Here is an 18,841-nt window from a genome sequence, read left to right on the forward strand (position 1 = left end):
CTGCTGTTTGATCACATGAGTTTACTCTTTTTTTACTTTCTGCAGGCTTCTGAAATTATTCATAATTGAAAAGTAAAGTTTACAGCTTTTATTAGTTTTTTATTGCATGAGTAATAGTTGATCCTCAAAAACCTTGCACACACAATCATACTAATATAAACCTTAAAGTGGCTGATCTTTGAAAAGTCAGTTACACATTTGTTCAGGAGGAATTTGTTTTGCTCCCATTGTGTGGCAGGCAGTGGCCTATGCACTGGGAATGTGATGTTGAATGAACACATTTCGGAATCTGAAGGCACTCACAACACAAATGGGGAGGGTTCAGTGGGAGAGGAAATTGGAGTGTGGGCCCCTATGGATCCCCTGGCCTGAGAGTGGAAGCAAGGCCATATTGAGGACAGAGGCGACCCACTGCGCAGGAGCAGTGGGGACCGCAGGAGGTGCATATGCTGGGGAAGGGAAGTTTGGTTCCAACAGGCTCTTGAAGGGCTGGAAAGTAGAACAAATAAGGGAACAGAGTCAGAGCAGCTGTGAGGGGCCCTCCAGACAGGGGAATGGTCTGTTCAGAGTCTTGAAGATCAGAAAGTGGGAAAGTGTGTGTGAGTGACAAGGGACAGCCAGGTAGGAGAAACTGAACTGGAGAGAGAAGCTGAGGCCATTAACTCAGCAGAGCTTATGGTCAGGGGTGTCTTTAACTGATGTCCCCAAGGGAGGCAGAGATGCAGAAATTCATCTGCATGAATGGGTGGAGCAGGGTGGAGCAGGGTGGAGCAGGTTAAGCCATCACCTTATCCTCTGTGATATTTCTGAGTCTTGGTAAAGGAGTCACGTAAAAGATGGGACCTGCTTTCTCTTTCTCTGAAGGAATGCAGATGGAATTTGGATATGGGATTCATTCAAATAGAACTGCAACTCCTTTCGATGAGACATCGTGTTCCCACGTGTACCCCTACATTCTCTTGGAGAAGTTTCTCCCCATCTCACTTGTCTTGAAAGGAGGCCTGTGGGGCAAGAACTGGGAAAGGGAAATCCCAAGGGGAGGGATAAAGGGAGCAGACAAACACAATTTCTACACTTAAAAGTCGACAGAGCACAAAGCCCAGGATGGGAAGACATGGATAGACAGCAGTGAGTAGAAACATGGTTGAAAGTATTCAGCTGAGAGTGATGGCACATGAGAGGGTAGGGTGCACTGGCTTCGAGGACAGGCATGGGGACTGGGAAGAGCATAATGTGCAGAGCCTCCTTTTTCTCATCCGTAGAAACAGCCTAGAAGAGATGACCAGGATGGACAGGTGGGAATGCAGCAGATTTGGCTCAATATTAGAAGCAATCTTTTAATTAATCCTGATGTGAGAGAGGCCACATGGATTTAGCACATTGTAAGCAGAGGTTGGCTAACCATCTGGCAGGAGGTTGAGTGAGGGAGTGAAGGATGGGTGGGGTTGTGTGTATGGCAGCATTTCATGTCTTTGTTGCCCTAAGAGTTTGTGCAATGAAGCCTGAGAAAAAAGGAATTCTACTCTCTATTTTATATTTGGCAAAATTGAGGTCAGATGCCAAGGAAGGATCAAGTCATGGAGAGGCCAAGAGCTCTCTAACCAGGACTGTTTTCTGGCATCACCAGACCTATTTCAGGGTGTGGATTTGATTATCCCTGGGATCATGCACGTGTGTAGGATGTTATGATGTTCTTAGGGAATCCAAATTGGCTCTGGAAAAAAACACAAGGGCAAGGCCAACCAGAGGCCATCTTTCCCATACTTCTCCTTCTGGGCAGGAGTTAGGATTGACTCAGAAAGCACGGCCCTGCCTTTTCTTTTCAGAAGCCCTGACCATCCCCATCATGGAAGACTGGGGTGGGGGGCGGATGGAGGGAACTGTGTGCCTGAATCCAAGGATCCTTGGAACAGAGATTCCACAAAGCAGTGAGATGTGAAGGCCAAGGAGAAGGAAGGAACTTGGACTCTAAGGAGAAGTTTCACGTGATATTCTGGGGCTGAGCAATGAGGCTGGGCACTAAAAGAGACCAGAGGAGGTTTCCTGGTACAAACATTATTCCTGTTAGAGATAAGGAGAGATCCGATCAGGAGCAAATGCCTCTCATCTGTAGTTCATCCTGGTGAAAAACATGAATGGGTCCACAGCCCTTTACTACGCACAAAATGCTTTCTCATGCATTCTCTCAGATGACCCTCACTGGCATTGGGAAAGTGCTGTGGAGATCACATGCAGTCCCTTCCATGGGCCATAAGGTGAGCCATCCCTGCTTCTGGTCCATGCTATTCCTGCAAGGCAGATACTCAGAGGGAGCGCTGAGCAGACCCATCCATCCACCAGCAGAGGGGCGGACAGGTGGGAGCATGGGACCCAGGGCAGCAAGGCTCCCAGGGAAAGTGTGCCAGCTGACCCTCCCTCTGAGAGGCTGGGGCAGGGCGGGGAGCTCTGGGAACTAAATGTAATTCCGCCAGCTTCTCATCTACATAGATTTCGATCTTGAGACATGGTGAAGAGGAGGAGCAACCACGGCTCAATAACCACGGCTCTCACTCCGTCTGACAAGGCTGGGAAAGTCTTTAGTCTAAGGAAGTCTCTCAACAATGTCGCCTCACCCTCAGTGACCGGCCCTTTGGCCCAGGAGGTGTCTTCAAATTATAAGCCAGGGGTTCTGATGGTTCCTCTTCAAGCTCAGTGTAACTCCCATTCTTTTGTTAGAACCACTGCCCTGGTTTTTATCAGCTTTCTGATCAGTCCTGGAAATTGTGTGTCTTCAGATTGATCAATGGTATGTTGCAAGGCTGAGTTGGTAACCTGGAAGGCTGGGAGCTTCTCCAGCGTGGAGGATCTGTTCTGAACATCCCAGTGCTATGCCTGAAGGGCTTTTAGGGGCGTTCCGGTGATGTGGCCCAGCTTCCACACCTGTCTCAGTGTGCCCGGCCCCAGGGATCTGTCCCCGCCCAACAAAGTAGGCATCCCACAGGGAGGGTTATTACTATCCTGGGTACTCCCTTCAGCTCAGGTGTAGCCAGTGTTCCTTTCTGTAGTGATGGGCCCCTAGCTTCCTATTACAGATCTATGGACCCCATGATTCCCTTAGGTTTCCTCCCACAAGATGCCCTCATTTCAAGAACTTGAACTTCCTTTCCAGGTCTTTTCACTGTTTTCAGCAAAACATGGGGCTTGTTCCAAAGCTTTTCCTGATTGTTATGTCTTCTTCTAGGTCCTTCCAAATGCGAAGGCGAGAGAGAGAATCCCTGCTCTTTCTCTCTATCATCTACTACACTTCAGTTTCCCTGTAAGTTAGATACAGTCTCTATTTTATAGATGAGGAAAGCAAGATCAGAGAGGGTAAGTGACCTGCTTAGGGTCACACAGCTAGAAATTTGCAGTCAGGAGGTAGACTTTGTGCCTCAAAGTAAGACAGTCTCTACCTCTCTTCTTCCATATGCTCATCTTGAACTTCCTCTTTTCTGACCTCTGCTCTGCTCCAGCATTGCCAGTGGGTGACTGCTGGGGGCCTCCTTTGCTGACAGTCTTGGAACAGGCTGTCCCTAGCTCTTCACCTGTCTCCCCTGTGTAAGGAGCCTCGGCCCTTGCTCTGCTCACTGCCGGCTTTCAACATTTCACCCCGCCTCCCCATTGTATGTGATTTTCCTTTAGGCCTTCTAGGCTTTAGCTTTCCCCACTGCCCTGAAATCTTCTTCTCCCACGTTCCTGGTGGAGTCCCACAGGGCTGGGTGGCTTGTCATTGCATGTCTCTCTTTGATGCTTTTCTCAGTCTCATCCCTCGAAAAGCTCTCAAAATAACACCACACTGCCCCTCCCTCTCCCCTCAGCTTGCCTGTGACAGCCTCATCTCATTGATCAGTTCTGGGGAGTGTGTGTGAAGATCCTCGGGACTGGAGGTGCTCCGGCACTCCGTCTGGCACTGTTGAGGGTACCCTTCAGGGACAGGAAATCCTGTGGGAAGCTGGGGGAAAGAACGGGGCTGAGAAGGCACCCAAACACACAGAGGACAGTCTTGCTTTCAAAAGGCTCACAAAACAACTGGGAGACAGCAAACACGTATGCACACAAGTGAAAATGAGCCAACTGATACATCAGTATGCATTTGAATCTGGCAGCAACTGAGCTTAGGAAAAGAAACCAATGGAGCAGCTGAGTGATGTTAATCAAGGAACACTCCCTGGAGGAGTGGGCCTGTCCACTGCTCAGTGGAACAGACGAGATATAGGCATCTGTCTTCAAGCCCTGCTAGACCAAAACCAGATATCCAGGCCCAGATGCTGAAGAATTGAGATCTTGACTATGGGCAGGAGTTTGAAGACAGTTGCCCAGGCAACTTGAAGCTCTTTCAGAGGAGAGCAGAAGTAGGCTCGGAAGATGGAGTGGTACAGAGAAAAAGGGAAGAAGAGAATTTGGCCTGGGCAAAACAAGCGAATGGCAAGGTCAACATGTGAGCCCTGGTAAGAGGATGATAAAGCTTTTAGCTTTGTCAGGGTGATGCAGGTGGTGGAGGCAGGCCGATGGCAAGATGAGACCCATGGGATGGATGAAGGCACCCATGTACTTGAGTCTAATGAGCTGGCCTTGTCAGTCACCACATGGGCACATATGTATGAACATAAAATGTCTTTTTTTTAAAAATTGGAAGATAATAACTTTACAACATTATGTTAATTTCTATTGTACAACAAAGTGAGTTTGCTGTGTGTACACACGTACCTCCTCCCTCTTGAACCTCTGTCTTCCCACCCCCTCCCACCCCTCTAGGTCATCACAGAGCACCAAGCTGAGCTCCCTGTACTATGCAGCAGATTTCTATGAGGTCCTTTTTAAAAAATGGGGCTAATAACCCCTGTCACATGGACTTTTTGTGATTTTTAAATGAACTGTGTCTCCTACCACATGACTGGTGCCTGTCAGGGTTAGGGTTTCTTTCTGGTTGCATTTTGTCTTTACTTTTATAAATGCAGGGAACACAGATAAGCCAGATATGAAGGCTTGTGGTTATCATCTTTCTCCCATCTTTGCTTTTTATTATCACCACACACTCATCACCATCCTGGGGATTCGGCAGGACACAAACTTGGTTAGCAGGCAGCATTTCAGTTTCCAGTCTTTTGAGGCAACCTCAAAAGTAAGCAGTGAAAAGAGAATGGAAGTTTGATTCAGGAATTGGAGGATTCCCAGGAATTTATTGTATGACTTGGGAAAATTTTTTGACATCTCTGGGTCTGCCTTCTCACTTTTTTGATAGGCAGGTTAGATGGTGGCATCTTGGAGTGATTCTCTTCCCATTCGTTTATAGGAACCAATTCCCCCAGCCCATCCTTGAGCTCTTCTCCAGTTTCAGAGGAAGACCACTTGAATCAGAACCAGAAAACTCAGCTTCTAGTCCCAGATGTGTCTTTCCCGAGCTGGAGTATTTAAGATGCTGAATCTCTCTGAGTCTCAGTTTTGTGTTTCATGAAGTGGCTTGAACACAGCACGACTGCCTAGTTCTCAGGGGTGTGCACATGTGTATGTGTGTGTGAGTGTGTGTGAGTGTGTGTGTGAGTGTGTGAGTGTGTGTGTGTGAGTGTGTGTGTGTGAGTGTGTGTGTGTTCATTCTTACCTCTGCCAGCTCATTTCCTCTGGGAGTCATGTCTGCGTCTGTTCTTGGTGAGGTGTAGGGTGCAGACATAAACCGATGGTTCTTTTGTGCCTTCTTGCTGCTTCTAGCAGCAGCTGGTCTAAGTTTGGCAGTTCTGTAATTGTCTACGGACTGTTTGACTATCCAGCTCTTTGACTCTTCTCTATGTCAGTCTCTTAGTTTGAGGTTGGAAGCATGGATCACTGCAAAGATCAGCTGTGGGCTGGCAGAGGTAAGAATGAGCACACACACACTCTCACACACATACACATGTGCACACCCCTCCAAACTGCTAGAAGGAATCGATTGTGCAGTGATATGTCTCATGAGGGAGTGTGCTGAACTAAAAGGATTTTGATTGCCTGTTAAAAGATGATTAGGCAACAGGCATCACCCTGCCAAGACCATCCCAAGTCCCATTGTTCCCAGTGAGGGACAAGATCTGGATTGCTCATTCCCTTAAGAGATGGCTGGTGTAGCAGCTCAAGAATGGTAGCTTTGGGACAGAGTCTGAGACAACAGTGCCATGGAGATGAGGGGAAGGGGAGCACTGGGGAGGTGAGGGGCATTTTCTGGAGGAGAGTGTAGGGCAGAAACTGTGGGAAAAGAGGATGGAAAAGGCACAGTGGTGAGGAGCAGGCTGGAGAGGGTGTCCTGGTTAATAACTATAGGGTGTTGGGACCAGATGGTCGTCACTGACAACCTCCCTCCTGCGTAGGTTGTATTCTCCAGTGGAGCCCTCACACTTGATTCTATGACTGATCAATACCACTCAGGGTAGCTTAAAGCCAGCTGAAGTCAGAATCCACTGCTCACAGAGCCTTCAATTCTGTATTTACACGCCAGGGTGAGGAGCATGCCTGGCTTCTAAGAAGTGTCAGGATGAAACTCTGTGTAGGGTCCAGGTCTTCCCAGATTCCAGTGCCACTACTGTCCATTGAGACTAACCAAGTGCTGCTCTCCAGGAAGGCCCCTGGGGATTGTTTCCTGACCCACTGCAATGCATGCTGGGTCCCTTTGCATTTGAATGGCAGCAAAATCCAGATCACCAACTCAATGGACATGAGTTTGAGCAAGCCCCGAGAGTTGGGGATGGACAGGGAAGTCTGGCATGCTGCAGTCCATGGATTTGCAAAGAGTCAGACACGATTGAGTGACAGAACTGAACTGGCAGAAAAATCCCTACTGAATTCTGAATCTCCTCTTTTCAGAGTAAACTGGAGAAACATTTTCCAAGCACGTGCACATGTCTGGAGCCATGGACTCAAAGGGATAAAATAGGCCTTCTGCCCTTGGAGCTCTCTGCAAGGGAATGGCTTCCTAGACTATCTGATTTTACACACCGTGGGCAGCACACCTCGAATTCAGCATCTGTGCTGTCATATAACATGTGGGCTAGGATCTTGTGTACTGCAGCTTGGCATCCCCTGTTCAAATCCCAGCCATGCTGTCTGCCATCTATGTAAACTTGGCGGGCTGTTCAATCTCTGTGTCTCAGCTCATTTTAAAAATGGGTAGCACAGTAGCATCTATCTCAAAGCATTTCTTGAAAGTTGATATATATAAAGCTCTTCCCTGGTGACTCAGTGGTAAAGAATCCACCGGCCAATGCAGGAGATGTGGGTTTGATCCCTGGGTCAGGAAAAGCCTCTGGAGAAGGGAATGGCAACCTACTCCAGTCTTCCTGCCTGAGAAATCTCATGGACAGAGGAGCCTGGTGGGCTACACGGGGGTGCAAGAGAGTTGGACACAACTTCGCAACTAAACAACATGTAGACCAGTCCTGGTGCCTGGTCAGTTACTGATACATTATTATTAATTAGCTATTCTTACTCTTCTGCTGCTAAGTCACTTCAGTCTGTGTGACCCCATAGACGGCAGCCCACCAGGCTCCCCTGTCCCTGGGATTCTCCAGGCAAGAACACCGGAGTGGGTTGCCTTTTCCTTTTCAAATGTATGAAAATGAAAAGTGAAAGTGAAGTTGCTCAGTGGTGTAGGACTCTTCGCGACCCCATGGACTGCAGCCTTCCAGGCTCCTCCGTCCATGGGATTTTCCAGGCAAGAGTATTGGAGTGGGGTGCCATTGCCTTCTCCGATTCTTACTCTAGCTTGCCATTATAATTACTCTCATTATTATTATTGATGTTATTACTATTGACATTACTGTTGTCCAGAAGCAATTTAAACCTCTCAGGCCAGCTTTCGTGACTCCCATCATGGTTCTCTCTTCCAAAACTACATCCATCTTTTCATACAGTCTAGTGTGAGTCCTGAACCACTCGTCAAGTCTCACGGCCACTCCTTTGTTTTACAGAATGTATGACATAGCATCTGTTTGTTTATCTCATTCTCCATATGCTTTTGTGTGTGTGTGTGTGTGTGTGTGTGTTTGGCCATACCTTGTGGCTTGTAGGATATTAGTTTCCGATCAGGGATTAAACCTGTGCTTTCAGCACTGGACTACCAGGGAATTCCCACCATGTAGTTTTTTGACTGGTATTTACATGCCATCCATTTGCACCTGTTTCCTCTTGCTGATTCTGCCCTTGATCTGTTCCTGCTCTGGTCAACCTCTGAGGAAAAGCCAGAAAGCTAGAAAAGAACAAGCCTCTTCTTTCTGGTCCTTTCAGAGCACAAACCCACCCAACCCATCCTGTTCCATGATAGTTCCTACTTCTCTGACATTAATGCACCCCACATACAAAGTTTACATTTAATAAAAAGAGCTTCTTTTAAGTTTTCACTTATTAAAGACAGCACTTGCTGAGCTCTGAAGTTTGGAGGGCAGATCTCAGAAATGGGCTGAAGAGCTCCTTCTGAGACTCAAGTGTGGTGAGCTGCACCTGCCAGTCTCCAGGAGAATGTGCTGAGCAGCTTCCACGGGCAAGGCAGGAATGGGAATTTCCCTATCTCTGTGACAGGAGGTTATGAAATCCTATCAAGAAGCAGCAGGTGGCAGATGTAGGGTCCCATTTTCCTAAGTCTCAAACTCTCAAAGAGAGATTTTGCCTGATAACAAGATTACCACACGAGTGATCTTGCGTGTGCAGCAACTTTGAGAGCCATCCTGGGAGCTAGGTGTGTAGTGTTTATCATACTGTTGAGGCTCGTAAATATCTTGTATGGCTGCAGGCGAGCCAAACCTTGGAAAGGCGCTGCATCTCGCTGACTCTAGGGCCAAGCCCAGCTGGCTGCCTGTATATAAGGGGAAGTCTCTGTGCTCCAGGTAGAGGAGTGTTAGCTTCTTTCCTTTCTCTGGACGTGGCTCCTTCTCTCTCCACGTCAACATGAGTCGACACTTTAGCTCCAGGTCCGGGTACCGTTGTGGTGGTGGAGGAGGGGGCTTCAGCTCTGGCTCTGCAGGGGTGGTCAGCTACCAGCGCAGGTCCACCAGCAGCTCTGTGCGCCGCAGCGGGGGAGGCGGTGGGAGATTTTCTGGTGGAGTGTGTGGCGGTGGTGCTGGTGGTGGTTTTGGAAGCCGAAGTCTCATTAACCTTGGTGGCAGCAAAAGCATCTCTATTAGTGTGGCTGGAGGAGGTGGACGTGGCGGTTTCGGTGGTGGTTATGGCGGCGGTTATGGCGGTGGTGGCTTTGGGGGCGGCGGTTTCGGTGGTGGTGGCTTTGGGGGAGGCGGTTTTGGAGGTGGTGGCATTGGGGGTGGCTTTGGGGGTGGTGGTTTTGGCGGAGGTGGTTTTGGTGGGGGCGGTTTTCCTGTCTGCCCTGGTGGCATACAGGAAGTTACCATCAACCAGAGCCTTTTGCAACCCCTCAATGTGGAAATTGATCCTGAGATCCAAAAAATAAAGAGTCAAGAAAGGGAGCAGATCAAGTCCCTCAACAATCGGTTTGCCTCCTTCATCGACAAGGTGAGTCTATCGGTTCAGTGCACCCGGAGAGCTGCTCCTGTTCCATGGGGGATTGGCCCTCCCAGGGGTGTTTTTGAGTTTGAGCCTCAGGTTTCTGTGGTTGGATGGTTAAAAGGATAGTTTGTGGAGTTGTCCTCAGGAGATATATTACAAGCTGAATTTGGCTTCATAGATGTTGAATAAAAATAATAGAAATGAGGTTAATTCAACCTTCTAGGATGCAAACCAGAAGGCCTTCCTAACCATAAAAAGGGACTTACTTGAGTATAAACAGAGCATATGGTGATATTGTAGCCAAAAGTGTGCAGTAAGTCAAGGTCAAGTATCTCTTGCTGTCGGAAGAGGAGAATGGCACCTTGAGAGTTTTCCACTGATACTGGACCAGGGTGGAGAATTTTTTGTGCTTGTATTTCCAAGTATCTGCTCTAGAAAAGAATGTAAATTATTTTTTACTTGATCATCAATAATATCAACACAATAGATTTGGAATTCACTTTTTGGATTTTCCCAACATACTTTTGAACTATGTTTACTCAAGGAAAGCAAAACAATTTTTATGGTACGCTACCTAAAATAAAAAAGAAAAAAGGAAGGTAAATCTCTTAAATATCAAGTATCTGTTTCAAAATATAATTGCAGTAATTTTATATGCACTTTGCTATTTGGATAGCTACCCCCTTCCAAAGTTCCAATGGGAACTTTTAATTGCCGTTTCTAATCTCATAGAAACTGAGGCTTCTCTGAGTTCACAGTGAGTTGGGTTTTGTTATGAAAATGATGCTAACTTGATCATCTTCTTCCTGCTTTTTTCCTCTTCCATGGCCAGGAAAATAGGCATTGAAGTTCTTTCCCAAGTGGCTGGGCCTGGCTATGTGGTAGGCCTCGGTAACTCAGTGGTCATAGGACTCATTTCTGTACCAGTGGGTAATGGGGTCTTGTGTTCTTAGGTGAGATTCCTGGAGCAGCAGAACCAGGTGCTACAAACAAAATGGGAACTGCTGCAGCAGATAAACACCTCCACCAGGACCTACAGCTTAGAGCCCTTCTTTGAGGCATACATCAGCAATCTCAGGAGGAATGTGGACCAACTGAAGAGCGACCGATCTCGGCTGGATTCAGAGTTGAAGAACATGCAAGATCTGGTGGAAGATTACAGGAGCAAGTAAGGATTACTGGCTGGGCTACTCTTGGCTTTTGTTCTAAAATATTTCCAGAAGGTAGCAAGCTAAAACTATGAACAGCATGTAACAATACCTTTACATAGATTAGAGGAAAGTCAATTTGGCATTTTCAGAAATCTTAGTTTTCTCAGACGCTGGTAATAGTTCAGTGGTTTTATTGCTTAGAAGGTAAGATGTCTTAGGCTGGTTATGACAGGCAAGGACAATGACAGGCAATGTTACTTTTAGTCTAGAAAGCTAAACGTTGGGCCTCGCCTCCCCGAATCTCCTCCTCACTTCTGATTTCCTTGCAGGTACGAGGATGAGATCAACAAGAGGACAAATGCAGAGAATGAGTTTGTGGGCATCAAGAAGGTGAGACAATTCTGTAGGATGCCTATTACATTTGAAATAGGTAAGAGTGGAGGATGTTCAATACCTAAGCAGAAAGAGGTCGTAATGTGGAGAATCATGTAGTGGGCCTGAGGAACAGCCGAGGTGGAGATTCCCCCGGCCCAATATTATCACAGACCTGGACTTGCCCAGACACTCTGCTTCTCTAGATCCCTCAGGACTTCCTGGAGTGAGGAGGCAGTTCTTAGCAAGTCAGACAAGATCGCTTGTGATACCAAGGGGGTGGGGCAGTCTAGGGATTAAGAAGTGAAGAAGACCTCTTGGAAAATCCCCTCCTAGCAGGTGAGAGGGACTCGCCCTGAAAAGATTCTGACTTCATGATGTTCATGGTTCTTCCAGGATGTGGACGCTGCTTACATCACCAAGGTGGACCTTCAAGCCAAATTTGACAACTTACTTCAGGAAATTGATTTCTTCAAAACACTCTTCCAAGCAGTAAGTTCTCTAGTTTCAACCAGGTTTACCGAAATGGAGAGCCTTTAAACCCAAACCCACTTCTATTCAGAAGAACAGAGATATACCTTTCTTCTCCTGAAACCCTCTCCCTGTCCCAAGTTGTTCTTTAGTTTTAACATGGTAAGTCACTGAACTGTTATGCTTCGCAGGAGCTCTCTCAGATGCAGACTCATATCAGCGATACCAATGTTATCCTTTCCATGGACAACAACCGCAATCTGGACCTGAATAGCATCATTGATGAAGTCAAAAACCAATATGAAGAGATTGCCCAGAGGAGCAAGGCTGAGGCTGAGGCCCTGTACCAGACCAAGGTGAATGGGCCAATGCCTGTTCAGTTTTCCTAAAGTGTCTTCTCTTGCTATCGTGACTTTTCTCTTACATTTGTGTACATGAGCCATGGTGCACTCTGCCACCTCTGAACGACTTTATCTACCATATTTAGTATGAAGAGCTCCAGATCACTGCTGGGCAACATGGAGACAGCTTGAAAAACACAAAGATGGAGATTTCTGAGTTGAATCGGGTGATCCAAAGACTTAGATCTGAGATCGACAGTGTCAAGAAGCAGGTACTTGCTTCCTCCTTCAACTACTCAGTTATATGGAATGGGTTGGGATGTCCAGGTTATTGGAAGATGTGTTCTTAATTTTGAGGCTTACAATCCATATGAAGGTTGTCTTGTTATCCCTAGTTCTTTGGTAACTATGGTTTCTAGAGTTTGGCCATGATGCTAGGTTCTCCTTGGGGAAACTTATGAAAATGACCTAGTAAAGAAATAGATATAGTGGTCATGAGAGGTCTAGCCCATGGCCCAAAGTGAGACTTCAAAGATGGTGAGGAAAGGAAACCAGGAGAGTAGGCATCTGGAAGAACGTCAGGTCTGTAGGTGGTGAAAGAGTCTTAACTTAGGGCCCAGAGAGGCTGCTGTATCACCTTTATTTAAGGAAGTTGACACAGTGATGTATTATCTCAAGACAGGTGAATGCAGGTCCTGTAACTCTCTGGGAGCCAGAGTACTGGCCTCACAAGGGTGGAGAGATCAATCGGAGACAGAAAGGCCAAGATGGAATTAGGGATTCAGAGAGTGTATAATATGCTGGGTTCTCCTTTTCCAGATCTCTTCACTGCAACAGGCCATTAGTGATGCTGAGCAACGTGGTGAGAATGCCATTAAGGATGCCCAGAACAAGCTGAACGAGCTGGAGGACGCCCTGCAGAAGGCCAAAGAGGACATGGCCCGCCTGCTGCGCGACTACCAGGAACTGATGAACACCAAGCTGGCCCTGGATGTGGAGATTGCCACCTATAGGACCCTCCTGGAAGGAGAGGAAAGCAGGTGAAGAAGGGACCCTGGGCAGTTGGCCACTTCCTATGTGCTTCCTCCCTTGGACACTGGTTGCTGTTGAAGATGCAATCACGTGACTGCAACTTGTCCTGGGTATGGGGAAAGGAAAAGCACACAGCACAGGAGGAAACGCTTGGTTTCACTTTGGGAGCCAGAGTCCTAAGCTCTTTTTGTTTTTTGTGTTTTGAAGGCTGTTGCCTCTCTCTGAACTCTTTGAGAGAGAGCAATTTATTCTTCACCTGAGTGTGTGTGTATTGGTCGCTCAGTCATGTCCAACTCTTTGCAACCCCATGGGTTGGGGCCCACCAGGCTCCTCTGTCCATGGGATTTTCTAGGCAAGAGTATTGAAGTGGGTTGCCATTTCCTTCTCCAAGGGATCTTCCTGACCCAGGGATCGAACCTGGGTCTCCCACATTTCAGGCAGACTCTTTACTGTCTGAGCCACACCTGGGCTGGCTCAGATGTCATCTGACCTAAAGCCAGTGCCTTTGTGATGTGGTGGGCATATTTACCTTGTCTAAGTTACATGGAGGTTTTGCCCTGTTAGTACTGATGCTAAGAAAAATGACCGAGTTCGGGAGGCCAGAGGGAATGGGATTAGGTTTCAGATGAAGCAGCCTGGGGGACTCCCAGGTGGGAAGACTCTTTACAGATGGCTGAGAGGGCCTGGGGAGGCAGTCTGTGAAGCTGGCATCATGAGTATTATGCTTTTCTTTCTGCTTCAGGATGTCTGGAGAGTGTGTCCCGAACGTGAGTGTGTGTAAGTACAAACTGATTTCTCAGGGCTTCTTCTCGGGTGCAGGTTTTGCTGGTCTTGCTGGGTTGGAAAGGGAGTTGGGGTTGATGATAGCCGAATGTTCTCTTGCAGCTGTGAGCACCAGTCACACCAGCATCAGTGGCGGCGGTGGCCGAGGAGGCGGTGGTTTTAGCTCCGGTGGCGGCGGCTACAGTTCTGGAGGCGGCGGCGGCGGCGGCTATGGCTCTGGAGGTGGCGGCGGCTACGGCTCTGGAGGTGGCAGCAGCTACGGCTCCAGAGGTGGCGGCAGCTACAGCTCTGGAGGCGGCAGCAGTGGGAGCCGGAGAGGCGGCTCTGGAGGCGGCGGTGGCGGCTCTGGAGGCAGCTTCAGCTCCTCGGGAGGTCGGGCATCCAGCACCAAGACCTCCGGTGGCAGTTCCAGCGTGAAGTTTGTTTCTACCAGCTATTCCAGAGGGACCAGATAAAGAGGTCCTCTCTCCTCCATTAGCTTTCTCTCTCCATCACTACCAAATATGCTTCCGAGTGTCCCAGCCTTACTGGAGGAAGAAAAGCTATGGTTACACTGGTTCATCCTATTCCCTAGCTCTGTCCTTTCTGCTCTGATTTCCAAAGAAAATTTTTAAATCAGTGACAATCTCAGTCCCTCAGCTAGGACCCTGCTCTGTACTCTGCCCAAGAAGCACTTCAACAATCACCGCTACACACATTACATTTCAAAGCACCTCCTTAAGTCAGCCAGAGGAGAGCTGGTCAGACCCACGGCTTCTTTGCCATGGACAGAGCACAAGCTCTGGACAGCTCCCTGGTGTCCTAACTTGCACAGCAAGCTCCGTGCTGCTTTGGTTTTGCACATAATGTGTAAGCCAGTTGTCTTTTGTGGAGAGGTCTTCAACTCCCCGTTTCCTGTGTTGCTGCAATAAACTGCATTTGAAATTCTCTCTGTGTCTCCATCTCCTTTGTTCACAGCACTGTCCATCCTGGATGGGTGTTCTGTGGGGAGAAGACGACCCTGGAGCCCTATGGTGTGTGTGTGGGGGGGAGGGCGGGGTTGGGGCACATGAACATGAGCAAGGTGGGGACGCTGGTCAGACAACATTTAACTTTAAACATTCAACATTTAACTAGAATGAACTCTTGTGCAGAGGGTGAAGGTGTCATGAGAAATAGAGAGACTAGGGTAGCAGGTTTTACTCATCGGAGAGGGCTTACTTGAACAGGGCAGTGAACCAAGCAGGGTGGGAAAGAGGAATCCGGCATTGAAAAGAGGGGGAGAGTATTATTGGAAAAGCAATTGTTTATGTGGAATAGCCAGTGATGATGTTATCAAAGAAAACTTGGGGCCACTTGCCCTTGTGCAGTAAAGCCCAGGTACTGACACCAGATTATGATGAAGGAAAGTACAGTGTTTATGGTGGGTGCCAAACAAGGAGTCTGGGCAGCTAATGCTCACAAGGCCCAGACTCTCTGATGGCTTTCTGGGAAAGGTGTTGTTTTTTGTTTGTTTGTTTGTTTTTTCCAGGAAAAGGAAGGATTTATCACTTGCAGCAAGTAAGGAGAATATCAGAGATGTTTCCCAAAGCAGTTTCTCCCCCAACAGAAAAACTGGGAAAGTTTCAGAGTTTCTTAAATTAATTTATTTTTAATTGAAGGATAATTGCTTTACAATGTTGTTTTGGTTTCTGCCATACATCAACATGTATCAACCATAGGTATACATATGTCCCCTCCCTCTTAAATCTCCCTCCTACCTCTTCCCACCCCTTAGGTTATCACAGAGCCCTGGTTTGAGTTCTCAGGGAAAGGTTCTTAAAGACAGTTTGAGGGAGAGGGTTGCAGGGCATGTGATCAGCTTGTGGACGTTCTTCTGGTTGGTTGGTGGTGACATGATTGGGAGACAACATCATTAACCTTCTGGTTCCAACTGATGTGGGATCGCCATGCTTGTGGTCAGCACATAGTCAAACTTCCACATGGTGGGGATTTCAGTATTTGTAGAACAGTTCAAAGTCTACGACTCGGAGTATTATCTACAGTCTTTGAGGAAGAACTAAAGGTCCTTGACTTTATTTAATGGATGAACTAGTCTTATTTTCTCTTGCTGGACTGTTTTCTTTGTTTCTGCGTTTTCTCACTTCTCGAATTAAACTGATTTTTAGAACCTGGGGAAGGGCTAGCAGGCTAGCCTAGGAAGAGGCTAAAGGTTTTCTGCAAACAAGAGGAAGGCTGAGGATCTAGGGGAGGGTTCTGTCATGGGAAGCCCCCCCCCCCCCCCCCGCCACCACTAGAGTCCCGCTTGGCTCCAATGAGAGGAGTGTGAGTAACATGGGGTCCACAGCTGCTAGAGTCAGAATACAGACTTAGGTATAGGGAATTCAAGAACCAAGAGTGAGAATGGAGAGCTATTCATTTCCTCTCTCTTTTAGGCCACCATTCAAAGTTCTGCTTAATGTAAGAAGTTCGCTTGTGGATATATAGCCCACACTGCTAAAGTAATACAATGGGATAGCATAGTGGCCAGAAGCATGAATGTTTGGAATCAGGTATTCTTGGGTGTGAACCACCACAATTAACGACCTCTGTGATAATGTGTAACTTACAGACCTTGCTACACCTCAGTTTTATTATCTCTAAAATGGAGGTAATAATGCCTTCCTCATGGAAATTACTGTGAGAACTGAATGAGATGATGAATGAACATGGCTTAGCATGTAATAAGCCCTCAGTGAGTTTTAATGATAATGGTGGTGATGGTGATGATGGTGATTATCTGGTTGGTGTATCCTTGCTTATTGGCCTCCACATAACTCCGTAGATGTTTGTTCTAAGGAATATCAGCTTCCTAGCAAAAGCTGAAAAAAAAAAAGAAACCATGAAAAATTCTGTCAGTTTTCTGAGGATCAACTTTCTTAGGTTCCTATTAGGAAACATGTTTCTAGCTCCAGGGTTAGCGAGGGCTGAAGGGACTAAAGAGGGCATAGATCAACATGAGTATCGTTTAAGTATCTGCCAGTGAATCTATCCCTTCTTCCTGATCACCTCTTCATCAGAGCTGCTTCCTGTCTGACTGATGTGAGAATCTGGAAGGCTTTATGATGGACAGAAAGAACAAAGAACTTTGATTCAGAGAACCTGGGTTTAATCCACTGTGGTATTTATGGGGCAGACAAAGGGAGATAATCCACAGCTTACTGGACAGGTGGATCCCTGGACAAGTCACTTGATCATTCTGAGCCTCAGGAGTCTTGTAGATGAAGTGGGGGTGAGGACATTTGCCTCTAGACATCAGGAGGATAAGATATGCAATGTAGAAATGCCTTGTGAACTGTGAGCTTGTCAAACAGTATCTAAATGAAATTAAAAGGGGTGACGAGTGAGTAGGAGGACATGGTTGGTTGTCAGGGCCACCCAGGGGAGAAGCATCTTGACAAGGTCACTGTGACACGGTGATAGCTTGCAGGGACAAAACATTGGTTTTGTTAGTGAACCCAAGCTGAATCTACTTCTGAGGCCTAGTATTTATAGGCCAAACATATAAGAGAGGGAGACATGAACCAAGATATCTGTGTATTAGCTTGTGGGAAACCTGTATTTTCAGTGGCTGAAATACCAGAGCCACCCCACCCTGTTATCAAGATGCCTGGGAAACTAAATTAGTCACAAGGGGTAGCTTGGTACTTGTGGATTTAGAACAATGGGAGTTGGAAGGCCTTGAGGGAGCTGGCTTCCTCTCCTCCATGGGAGAACAGACCTCTGAAATTACCAGACCTCTGGGGACACTGTTGAATGAATAGTGATGTATTCTGGCACTCTGGCACGCACTTCCTAATCTCTTTCTAAGTTACAAGTTTCTTTAGTCATACGTCAGTATTGGGAATACCCTTGCTTGTTTCTTTCGAACCTAGATTTTCTTGGTAAGGTCAGACATGAAACAGAAACCACTACAATTTATAGTGAAACTTATCAAAACTTGTAAGGTCACAGGACTATAGGAAATCTCTGTGTTAGTATATAATAAAGAACTAGATTAGATGGTTTGATGGCATCACCGACCTGATGGACCTGAGTTTGAGCAAGCTCCAGGAGCTGGTAATGGACAGGGAAGAAAGGCATGCTGCAGTCCATAGGGCTGCAAAGAGTCGAACATGACTGAGCAAATGAACTGAACTGAACTGAAAGAACTAAAATGAGTATGATCAAGCCCCCAAATGCATTAGTACTAGAAGGACAGCAAAGGAAAAATCTAGATTCTGATCAGTTCAACAAATAGTTCCTGCACACATACTGTATGTCAGGGACAAGTCAAACATTGGAAATACTCTGATGAGAGAGACATGGTTCTTGCCCTCAAAGGCTTGGGTGATAAGAAGTGCGCCAACGTGTCATTATGATGCACGCAACCCACGCAATGATAGAAACACACACCAGGTATGGAAATGGTATATACAGAAGTGAGAGTGATAACAAGTGATGCCTGGCAGGGTTTCAGAGGGTAAATAGGAGTTTTTCAGGCAGACAAGGAAGGTCAAGACAGACAATGACATTTAAGGTAGAGGACACTCCAGGCAGAAGGAGTACAAGCAAAGACAAAGACAAGAAAGGGTGAAATTGCGTGAAATAATTGAACATCTGAAGGATCATAAGATTACTGACAGTAAATGAAGGTGAAGAGTTAGATTCAGTCAAGAAAGGCCTTGTACTCATTCAATGGAGTCTAAGATCTAGATGGTGGGGTCAGAAGTTCTCAGATGGGGTTTTGGGATCTACTGGCTTATTACAACCTACTAAGGGAGGAAAAGGGGTTACATTATGCTACTTGTAAGAATTGAGCATGAACCACAATTTATCATGTACTTGAGTATTTTTGTTGTTCAGTTGCTAAATTGTGTCAGACTCTTTGTGACCCCATGAGCTGCAGCACGCCAGGTTTCCTGAGACCGTCAATATCTCCTGGAGTTTGCTCAAACATGTCCATTGAGTCAGTGATGTCAGCCACCCAAATCGTCCTCTGTTGTCCCCTTCTCCTTCTGTCCTCAATCTTTCCGAGCATCAGGGTCTTTTCCAATGATTGGTCTCTTCACATCAGGTAGCCAAAATATTGGAGCTTCAGGTTCAGCATCAGTCCTTCCAATGAATATTCAAGGTTGATTTCATGAGTTTACCCTAAGAAATTTGGTTTGCCAATGGATGATCTACTTGTGGAAGTGT

The 18,841-nt window shown here is 46.9% G+C and overlaps 1 protein-coding gene across 1 annotated transcript; it reads left to right on the forward strand.

Moving 5' to 3' along the window:
• The first annotated feature begins 8,877 nt into the window (after positions 1-8,877).
• On the forward strand, positions 8,878-14,572 carry KRT1 (keratin 1). Its single transcript, XM_069580745.1, has 9 exons — positions 8,878-9,501; positions 10,449-10,663; positions 10,976-11,036; positions 11,415-11,510; positions 11,681-11,845; positions 11,977-12,102; positions 12,650-12,870; positions 13,605-13,639; positions 13,748-14,572. Exons 1-9 carry the CDS (start codon positions 8,923-8,925, stop codon positions 14,098-14,100), a joined length of 1,851 nt encoding a protein of 616 aa, XP_069436846.1. The 5' UTR covers positions 8,878-8,922; the 3' UTR covers positions 14,101-14,572.
• Positions 14,573-18,841: the final 4,269 nt, after the last annotated feature.

The sequence above is a fragment of the Ovis canadensis genome, chromosome 3, assembly GCF_042477335.2.
Source record: "Ovis canadensis isolate MfBH-ARS-UI-01 breed Bighorn chromosome 3, ARS-UI_OviCan_v2, whole genome shotgun sequence".
Taxonomy (NCBI): Eukaryota; Metazoa; Chordata; class Mammalia; order Artiodactyla; family Bovidae; genus Ovis; species Ovis canadensis.

Bases quoted from the DNA above. Each gene is read 5' to 3' on its own strand.
- KRT1 (XM_069580745.1), top strand. From the start codon at position 8,923: ATGAGTCGACACTTTAGCTCCAGGTCCGGGTACCGTTGTGGTGGTGGA. The intron at 10,664-10,975 runs GTAAGGATTACT...ATTTCCTTGCAG, and splicing joins GTGGAAGATTACAGGAGCAA to GTACGAGGATGAGATCAACA. The intron at 13,640-13,747 runs GTAAGTACAAAC...GTTCTCTTGCAG, and splicing joins TGTCCCGAACGTGAGTGTGT to CTGTGAGCACCAGTCACACC.